We start from the raw sequence: 10,659 nt of genomic DNA, 5'->3' as shown, positions 1-10,659 counted from the left end.
TTTCAGTGGGGCTCAGCATAATCCATAGTGGCCCTGCTTCCAAGGGAAAGCCTTTGGCCAACACATTTTGGATCTGCAAGATGGCAAGGTGGCTGCAGCAAAGATTTCAGAGGCACCACATAAATAAGGAAAAAACCAACTGTGCTGTCATAGAACGTGGTCAAGGCAATACAAATGGTTATGGAAACAGTTCACTCTCTGCATAGCTGAGGGGTGCAACTACCATGCAAGAGTTTTAATTTCTCCGTGTGGAATTGGTCTCACACAAACTCCAGTTATGCAGCTGGTAGGTTCAGTTCAAGTAGCCTCACCAGAAATGTTTCATTAATTTGCCAGGGTTTGTAGAGAGCTTGTGACCCCAGCAGAATAAGGAACATTAACTCTTAATGTAAGACCCTATTATACAGTAAGAAGACTTTCAGCTTCTCCCAAAGGCTGTCTAGTACAAAAGCACAAAAAATTTCAGGTAAGTAAGCCTTGTCCTAGTTTTCTACCTAGATACTTTTCAAAGGAAAGGCACAATCTAACAAAAAAAATTGTTATCAATAGTCATAAGCCAATCATAAGCCTCTAGATATTCAATAACTCTTAAATGTGTTATTGAACTTGAAATGCATTTAACATTGTCCCACTTTGAGACAAATTTGGGAGTCACCCCAGGACATCCATAAAGGTTCTCAAGCCAGCAGCATTTTCTGTCAAGGTTTTTCATAATGGCTTTCTCTAATAAAACTGGCTCTGTTACTCAGAATACTGAGAACAAGGAGAAGTACAAGCCACATGATGTTCCCAGCCTAACTGACATAATTCCATGCACCTCAGCAATGTTGCTTCTCATACTCCTGTGCAAGACTTTGGTTCAACAAAGAGGTTACATATGTGCTGAAAGCCTTCACTGAGCAAATAAATCCCTTTACTTAACTGTAGGCAAAGTAAGACTGGGTTTTTTAGCTTTTTTTTCTAACTTAAATGTGTGCCCTAAGACCTTTACTGGCTGAGAGCCTAATTGAATAAAATAGCATATTTGAGTCTATTCCCTATAATCCTCTCCATAATGTTCACAATCTTCCTTCTCTAAACTATCTTTCCTGATACTGTTTACCTTGTCTTAGCACTAAATGCAACATGATCCCCTGAAATTTCCACATGGCACCGGGCTTCATAAAACTGAGCAAGGGGTGGGGATCCTCTGACATTATGAGACTGCCTTTGTAGGTCATACTAAGCAAGAAATATGAGTTAAATTTGCAGTGCAATTAATTATCAAGCAGGAAAATTAAGTATTGCTTTTACAAAAACAGGAACTCTGGTGTAAGACCATTAATACAGAAAATAAGCAGCACATTCTCAAGAAACTTCATGAGGATTTTAATCTAAAGAAAGAGAGAGAAATGTTGTGTTCAATATTAAATTGAGAATAAACATCAGAATGAAATTAGCAATTATGGACCAAAATCCTGCGACTGAAACTGGTAGGAGTAGTGAAGTCAGCAGTGTGTGTACCTGGCTGATGGGTGGCAGTTCCTGATTATCGTGATGATTTCTGGAAGATGTATTTGGAAGGGAAGGCCTTTTCTGAAACTGGATTATTTAAGTAAATAATTTCCACTTACCTGAGAGATATTAGACAGTCATTTTCATAAAACAATAGAGCTCTAACACCTAACAAGTTCTTTTTTCTTTCCTCACTACTCTCACTGGAAAGCTGTTCCAGGACACTGCTGCACCTTGTCTAATTTCCAAACTAAATTTAACCATGACTAGGGTGTAATTTTTTATTCACATACTGGTGTTTCCCTTTATTTAAAGGCTGGTAGAGTGCTTTGGCTCATTAGTGTCTACACTTTTAACTCCAAGCAGAGCTGCTTTGTCTGACTGAATCCCGTATCACCATTTCTCTCCAAGCCAAGCAGATCTTGCACTTTCACTGTGCCTGCAGTACTCCTCAGCTGCCCAGCAAGTGCAGCTGTATGGCATAGCAAACTTTTCTGCCTGAAGTCTGCACTATTGTCATGACAGGTTCCAGTCTTTGCTTGTGTGCATTTGTGGGGGTTTTTTTGTTTTGGGTTTTTTTTTGTTTGTTTGTTTGTTTTTTGTTGGATGTTGTTTTTTCTTGGTTTTGTTTGTTCTTGTTTTTGTGTTGTTTTGGTTTTTTGTTTTTTTATTCTAGTGCAATTTCATGCCTTCACCTTCATGAGGACATTTAGATGTTTTTGTATCTCTGGCCATAGCATGTATTGCATTTCAGATTGCCTGTCTGTACTGGCAGCCAGACACATCTTGAAGGAAACCAAAAGGCATCTTTAAAAAGCAAACTTTTAAAGGCAGAGTAATTAGGAGAGATATATCTGACCAAATCTTTGCATCTCCATGCAAACTTCTTTCTTAAATGTGCAGACAGCAGTAAACTTTCATAGAAGGAGTCTACAGGACTCCTTCAAGCAGGTTTTATGAAGACAAATGTAATCACAAAGTAAATGAGAGCAATAAAGTTGTGCATGAAACTTAATTATAGAGGATTGTGATGTGTGACAATATGAATAGACAAAGGATGAGCACTCCCTCAGGTAGGAATTTGTAATAACCGGAATATCTGACAAAAATTTTGTCACTTTTTTACCTTGTTATGTCAAAACTGCTTTTCTGGTTTTAATTTTTACTGAAATCATAGATAGAAGTCAACTTTATTTCTCAGATATCCTTTGTTAGCTTCATGCTCTCCTTTGCTTTGTCTTTCTGACTTTTTTTCCTGCCCCACTAACTTTGTGGTAAAAGTGCAAACACCAGTTTGCCAGAGTTAATGCAGAATAACGTGCCAGCCTCTCAGAACTGCAGTCCTGATGCTTTTAACTTTAGAGTCATCCAAGGAAAAGTGCTTTTTCCAAGAGTTGGGGAATTATGAGTGTTTACTCAATGTTGATACTGATGATGTCTGCATAAGCAAGTTTTTGGATGTTGTGTTGTAGACTTTAAGAGTTTCTGTAAACTATGGTCTGTAAACTATAAGAGCTGTAGTTTATGCTGTAATAGTTCAAATTTTTTTTTCAGTTAAATGAGACTGATGCTTTCTTGATGAGTGCCTTGGGAAACTTGATAACTACAGATTATTTGGCATAGACTTTCATATCCTGGCATTGAATGATCCACCCTGACATAATGTTAGCCTGCACTACATCACCTTGGGATGGGATCTATGAGGCAGGTTTTATTTCTTGTCTTAAGTTGCTGCATGCTCTTAATCAATTCTCCCATTCCATGTGAGCAGTGATTGTGCTGATATGAAGCCTTTCTTAACCAGATTTTCATTTAGTTCATGGATTGCTCAAAGACTCAAAGACTATTAATGATTCCACTAAAGCTCTGGTCTCTCTTTGAGGGATTATCACCTTTTTATTAAATACTGAAAAAGGACTGGTATTCAGTGATAATGTGTTAATTCAATTGTTCAGTAACTTTTTTTCCCACATCATTTCTGATCAATAGCTTTTATTAATGGCCTGGAAGCATTAATAATATTCAGTTCAGTGCTGTAGTTAAATTGGCTAATGCAATAACTTTGCCTCAGTCTTCACCAACAGGTGCTCTAGACACACCACCCATATCAAGGAAGACAAAGGCAGGGAATGGGAGAATGCAGAACCACATGTCTGTAGGAGAAGATCAAATCCAAGACCACCTAAGGAACATTAAGATGCACAAGTCCATGGGATTGGGTGAGATGCATCCACAGATCCTGAGACAACTGGTGAAGTGGCTAAGCCTCTTTCCATCCTATTTGAGAAGTTGTGGCAGGCCAGGGAAATTCCAACTGACTAGAAGAGGGGACAAATAACCTCCATTTTTAAAAAGGGAAATAAGGAGGATACAGGAAATTACAGGCCAGACAGTGGCATCTCTGTTCCCACCAAGATGATGGAGCAGATTCCCCTTGAAAACTATGCTCAGGTACGTGGAAAACGAGGAGGTGACTGCTGATAGCCCTTCACTAAGGTCAAATTTTGCCTGACAAATCAGTTTGCTTTCTATGACAAGCTTGCAGTTTTTGTGGATAAGGGAGGAGCAACTCGTGCCATCTGCCTGGACTTGCACAAAGTATTTGACACTGCCTTACATAATGATATCCTTCTCTCTAAACTGAGTAGACTGCATTTGATGGATGCACCACTTGGTGGATAAGGAATTGGATGGATGGTCCCACTCCAACAGCTGCAATTAACAGCTTGGTGACTTTTTTTTCAAAGAACTTCTCAAACAGAGCTGAGTGGCCAAATACAGAAATAATTGGTTGAAAACCTGTCAAATTTCTTGAGGGATTCTAGGTACCTCTAAAATAAATGCAGTATACATTTAATGCCTGTACTATTCTCAGACCTGCTTCCCACTCACAGCAAAACCAGGGAAAGGCCCATAAATTCAGTGGAATGTAGATAGGACCTAAAAGCTTTTACTAAGAGCAAGATGCAGTGTGTTAATAATCCATAGATCTGTGGTTCAATTTTGACATTACTGTTCAAGAAAATCTTGCAAATAGTTGGAAGAATAAATATAACTGACATTTCTCTCAAATTGTCATGGAATGCACTCCAGCTGTATTTATTATACACATTTTCCCCATGTGCTATGTTTCTTGCATTCTTTTGTGATGAATGATGTTGCCGTGTGTTGGAGTCTTCACGCTATCATTCTTTGAATCAGGAATGTGTAGGAGGTTATTTGAGAACAAAATACTGTAGGACCTCCCCTATTTTTGAATTTGTAGCACGGAGATCAGCATTGGCTGAATGGCTTGGTTTAGGAGAGCTCCCTGGAAGCAGAACACAGCCTGCTAATGCTACCAGAGGACTCATGCCTTGCTGCCATTTTGCCATGTCTAGAAGAACTGAGGATCAGAACTCCAACTATTGTTATCTGACTTGTCATTGGAAGTCTTTGGATATAAATGCTACCTTTCTGATAAAGTAAATTGTGGGCCTATGCCATGGCTAGTACTCCTAGACACTATGGCAGCAGTGAATAATGCATTAACATGAATCACTGTAGCTTCATGGAAATTAATAAACTTGGCTGCCACCCAAACCTAGAGAAGAATTTCACCCTAGGGAGGCCTCTAGCTCCATCATGGAGCATACTAGAAAGCAAGCTGATCTTGTGGTATGCAGCAAATGTAAAGATCCAGTTTCAAAAAGGGAAAGAAATGATACAACATATAATGCCATAAAAGCCATATGCCATGGCACAGGATATTGCTCACATGGGAAAGATCCTCACAGTGACATACACTTTGACTGCTATGTTTCCCTTATGTTGTGACTGAATGCTAAAGGAAAAATGGTAAAGGTAAACAGCATTCAGCTCAAGTTTAAAGAGAAAGTTTCCAAGAAATACAAATTCATTTGTGGGAAAAGCTTTCTGTTTCTGGTTTCTCCTGTGATTGCATTTTTCTCATAAACATGTTAAATTTTGAAATTTATTCCACATTTTTTCTCCCAATGGAAATGATAAATGAACTGGCATCCCAAGTCTCCTCTTCCTAGATGATCTTCTCTCCTCCTTAGTGTGCTGTTACCACTTGCCAAACAGAGCTTTCTGATTTTCTCTCTGACCTCCTTCTCTTGCCTTCCTAGCAGCACAGTGACTCAATTGGAGATTGTTTCCTTCTTTGACCCCAGCGAAAAGCAGTGGTTAGAAAACTCTACTAGGAAGTGAATGCAATGGCTTCAGCTCTTTGAGAAAGATCCAGCTCTCCCACTGCTGGGCAAGTGCTGTAATCACTCACACTGCACTTTTTCTCTGTAATGAAGTCAGTGACAACATTTTCTTCTCCTCCCATGATCTCAATGCTAAGGGTTAATATTCCAAGAAAGTGTAGGGGACAAACTGCCTTAGGGATGCATGTAGAGTTTAAGGGCCTGTCTGCCTAAATCCAGACTGCAACAGAGCAGAAGATGAGGTGCTGGTATCACTCTCTAGACAGAAGGACAGAGTATTGTCCTCACAACAATACATGCCATCACTGCAGGATCTTGCAGGATGGTCATGACATGCTGACAGATGGAAATACCTGGGAATTTAGATGATTTGACTCTGGATCACTCTCAGGAGCACAGGCAGAATTCCAGCACAAGAAAACTTATCAGCCATGCCTGTAACATTGACTACAACATTCAGCAAAGTGATTGTTGTAAAGTACCCAAATACATGTCAGGAGAGTAGATTTGAGTGTAGAGGATGCTGATGGGAAGTAGGCCTGGAAGTGGACTGTGCAGTCAGGGTGATTTTGCTGATGCAGCAGAAGAAACATTATCAGAGAAACTGCATGTCCAATTTCTAGGAAGGTATAGTGGATTGTCCTTGGCTGGATCCCAGGCACCCACCAAAGCCTCTCTATCACTCCTCTCTGCAAAATAAAACAAAGGGTTCATGGGTAGAGATAAGGACTGGGAGAGATCACTCACCAGATACTGTCACAGGCAAACCAGACTGGAATAGGGGTTATTAGATTAATTTATTACCAATAAAATCAGAGCAGGATAATGAAAAGTAAAACAAGATTTTAAAGACACCTTTCCCTCATCCCTCTCTCCTTCCAAGCTCTATATCCAGTGGTTCAGGGAGACAGGGAAAAGGGGTTATGGTCATCATGTCTCTGCTCAGGGAGAGGAGTCTTTCCCCTACTCCAGCATGGGCTCCCTCCCATGGCAGACAGTTCTCCATGAGCTTCTCCAATGAGAAGCAACCATTCTCAGCTCTGATGCCTGGAGCACCTCCTGCCCCTCCTTCTGCATGACCTTGGGGTCTGCAGGGCTGTTCCTCTCACATATTCTCACCCTGTTCTTATCTGGCCTCAATTACCTCTGCATAATAACTTTTTTTTTCTTTTTTTTTCCCTTCTTCAATTTGTTATCACAAAGTTGTTAGTTCCATTTCTGTTTGGCCCAGCCTTGGCCAGTGGCACATCTGTCTTGTAGCCTCTTGGGACTGGCTCTGCTGGACAAGGGGGAAGCTTCCAGCAGCTTCCACAATGGCATCCTGGCCATTGGTAGTGGTCCCCTCACTACCAATACCTGGCCACACAAACCCAGTACAGAGGGGCTGCCTACCTTGGCACCGGTCTGTCTAGCTGGTAGGACAAAACACAAATACCATCATAATCAGAGGATGAATGCCCATAAAACAGAGATGATCTCAAATGGTTTGAGAGTCATATTATAGCTTTTCTAATTATTTGGATTATACTAGCATCTATGGTCATTTTTGAGTGCTCTTAAGTTCTAAGACACACGCTCATATACATCTGGGATGGCTTAAAACTGAAAATGAACTCAGCCTTTTCCATGGAAGAAGAATGTAGATGTATCAGTGTGGAACTGGTCTCTGCCAGACTACTTGGGCTAATGATTCAAAGCCTTTGGCTGTTTCCAGGGAGAAGGAAAATAGGGGTGTTTTCTACAAAAACACATTCCTTGCTCTGTACCTAGATATGATGTAGGATCCAAAGTGGACGAGCATGAGTCATGTGCTCCATGCCTTATGGCACTTTGTAAGTAGGCAGTGAAGTGCTGGCTCATTAGTCATCAGCTTCAAGTGAGTGGGCAGTCAAATCCTGCACAAGCTGATTTCTCAGAACCATTTCTAATGGGCAAATACAGCATGGGCAAATTTTGGTTTTGTGTGTGTCTCCTCGGCTTAAGTTTTGGCCAAAGCCCCATGTTATTAGGCCTGACATATCCTAGAAGTTTTATTTTGTGCCATTCCAACTTTGATGTGCTTGTCCAGAGAAAATTCATCACCTGATTCCCTGTAAGCAGTTTTCATTTTCCTTAGCATTATTACAATAGAAGCAAGGAAGTGAATGAAAATAGCAAACAGGATAAATAAATTGTACTATTTCTTCTGCTGCTTTGGCATGAAACTATGGTTCTGTTGAGTCTTAAATTCAAAATATATATTATTTTCCCTTTCAATAGTTCTTTTAGTGTCATTAGATGATATAAAATGGATGTAATCCTGCTATTTCAAAACTTCACGTAAAACTTCATACAGCCACAGAAATCCTGCCACTTGTTGAGACAGAGCTCCTGCTGCAGCAAAAATATTCTCAAATGAGTTTCAAAGGTAGCATGCCCTACTTGTACTCTTTATTCCCAGAACCACATACAGGTCAGACATTCCCTCCACCTTTATACAAACTGCAGAAAGATGGCTCTTTGTGTCCTTCCGTTCTTCTCTGGACCCTTGGTATGTGGCTCAAAGGAGCTCAAAAAAATGGCAACTTTCCAGATAAGAGAAAGACAGCCAGCTCAAACTGGACTGGATGGGACTACTCAGCACTATTCCTTGGATTTGGCATCTCCCAGAAAAGCAGCCTTGCTGCCACCTCTGCTGCTATCATAAGGAGCAAGCAACGTGTGCACCACAATGCCTGGTGGAACTGCTCCTCTGACTCACACGGCTGTCCTGTTTGAAAACTGCTAGCAACGAGCATTTCTTTAAAAAGCTTTTTCTTAATATAAAAATCAGGATCCGGTGCAATTTTCCCTCAAAGCCGACTCTCCCCAAACCCAAACTACAAACGAAGATCACGAGTAAAAGCAGACTGCCGGCGAAGTGCAGCAGCCCAGACTCTGGATGTGGAATTGCCCATGGCCCCTTTTTCTTGGCTGCTGCTCGACTGCAGTCCCGCTGTGCCTGCACACAGGAGGCGGCCTCTTCTAGTGTCCTCCAGGGACACCTGACGGAGCGGGATCAGCCTCCAGACAAGTAACACAGCCTGTCCCTTCCCGGCTTTCCAGGGCCTCACGTACTGCCCGAACAGTAGTTTCTTGGACAGCCTCTTTGTTTCACCCGCACTGCAGAGCACGCACGGCTGCTCCCCGCTCCCTCCCGCTTTCTGTATCACATTTCAGCCCGGGCGGGGATGGGGGGAGCTCGGGCAAGTGGGATCCCCACGGACGGGATTCTCTGCGGGGAACCGCTCTTGCCAAGGTGGGGGATGCGAGGGAGCGGCCGCAGCGGAGCCGGGCAGGGCAGGACACGCTGCCCTCCGGCGATGCCCCCGAGCCCCGCTCTGCCCCGGGCGCTGCGCTGCGCTCCCGGGCGCTCGGACAAAGGGCAGCGCCGGCGGGACGGAGCCCGGCGGCGGGGCCGGAGCGCTACGCCCCGGCGGCCGGAAGACAGGGCGGGGGGTGAGGGGTGGGGAGAGGGGAGGGCGGCTCGGCCCGGCTGAAAAGGAGGGCTCGCCCGGCGCCCCCCCACCCTCGGTGCTGCCCCGCGGGCGTCCCGCACCATGGCGCTGTCCTGGCGGAGCTGGCTGGCCAACGAGGGGAGCAAGCACCTCTTCCTGGTAGGGGCGGCCCCGGGGGGGTCCCCTCGGCGGGGCTGACCCGCGGAGGAGGCTCGGCAGGGGCCGGTGGGTGCTGCCAGGCGGCGGGGCCGGCCCGGGATCGCGGCGTGCCCGGCGTGCGGGGCAGGATTCCATGCGGGGCAGGGCAGGATTCCATGCGGGGCAGGGCAGGGCTCCGTGCGGAGCAGGATTCCATGCGGGTCAGGACTCGGTGCGGGGCAGGGCGGGCGGGATGCGCCCCGTGCGCGGCTGGCAGGGTGGATGGATGCCCGCGATGCCACGGTCCGGTTCAGTGCCCGCCTCCGTGCCCTGCTCTTTGTTCCGCTCTCTTTGGGAGAGTTTGGGGGAAGAGATGCAGCTTCTTGGAGGTCAAGTTCTTTCTTGCTTTGTCTCTTTGTTGTTTTTTATTCTTTGAGTCTCTTAAATGAAACATCCAGCTAAAGATTTGGGATAGCGTCTTGTATGGGGGTGCTTTGCCGGCTCTCGTTGTCGTACGACACAAAAAGTTTTGTGAAGTTCAATGAAAGTGAAAACTTCCCACATAGGGCACTTCCTTTTAATACTTTAAAGCATACTCTGTGCATGAAGTTTGCTTTTGCATTCCATTTACATATGTTTATGAAACTACAGATCTATGAGTTTTATGAATGAAATGAACACTGAAAAGTTTGCACATGTAATTTTCACTTACAATCTCTTGTTTCTGTTTCATTTCAGTTTTTCTGGCTCTCCCTCAATGTGTGGCTCTTCGGGAAAACCTTCCTGCTTTATAATCAAGGGCTACAGTATTATTATTTGCATCAGATGTTAGGGGTGAGTGACCTGGACATTACTTTTTGCCCTGGAAATTGGGGGTGCTTGAGGATGGGATAAGGGGCAGAATGCATTTGCTAACCAAAGATAACACAAACTGCCTGCTAATTTTTCAAAGTAAGAAATTACTGGGATCCTTCTGACAGTCTTTTAGGAGTAGAAAGTGAACACTGTTGAGAAGAAAAAGAGCCAGTCAGATGTGGGACAGCTATTATTTCCCCTCCTTTCTCACCTCCCAGTGTTCCCAGCAGCACACAGGATCACAGACATGCTCAACAAATGCCTGGAGCTCCACTTTTCATCATCAACACATTAAGCAAGCTATGGACTCATGTTGGCAAATTCTTTCCAGTCCAGTTCTCGTAATATTCATGTGAGCTGAGAGACTTCTTTTTATAAGTCTTAGTTCTCTTCAGTCTTTGTCATTCCTATGGATACTCTGTTCTGTGTCAATTCACTGTAATGCATATAACTTTAGTTTTGTTTTCTGATAGTAAGTTCTT

The 10,659-nt window shown here is 43.6% G+C and overlaps 1 protein-coding gene across 4 annotated transcripts in view; it reads left to right on the top strand.

The window, feature by feature from the left end:
- The first annotated feature begins 9,208 nt into the window (after positions 1 to 9,208).
- NOX4 (NADPH oxidase 4) overlaps positions 9,209 to 10,659 on the top strand; it is a 121,840-nt gene continuing 120,389 nt past the window's right edge. For 3 of the 4 annotated variants that reach the window (XM_079304331.1, XM_079304332.1, XM_079304330.1), the window contains exons 1-2: positions 9,209 to 9,343; positions 10,061 to 10,156. In XM_079304331.1, coding sequence (XP_079160457.1) covers positions 9,287 to 9,343; positions 10,061 to 10,156 — 153 coding nt within the window. In that variant the 5' untranslated portion in view covers positions 9,209 to 9,286. The remainder of the gene's footprint in view (positions 9,344 to 10,060; positions 10,157 to 10,659) is intronic. The other variant, XM_079304333.1, reaches the window with a different exon arrangement.

Source organism: Erithacus rubecula (genome assembly GCF_903797595.1).
Source record: "Erithacus rubecula genome assembly, chromosome: 1".
Taxonomy (NCBI): Eukaryota; Metazoa; Chordata; class Aves; order Passeriformes; family Muscicapidae; genus Erithacus; species Erithacus rubecula.
The sequence above is the reverse complement of the archived record's forward strand: the minus strand, read 5'-3'. Positions and strand labels throughout refer to the sequence as shown.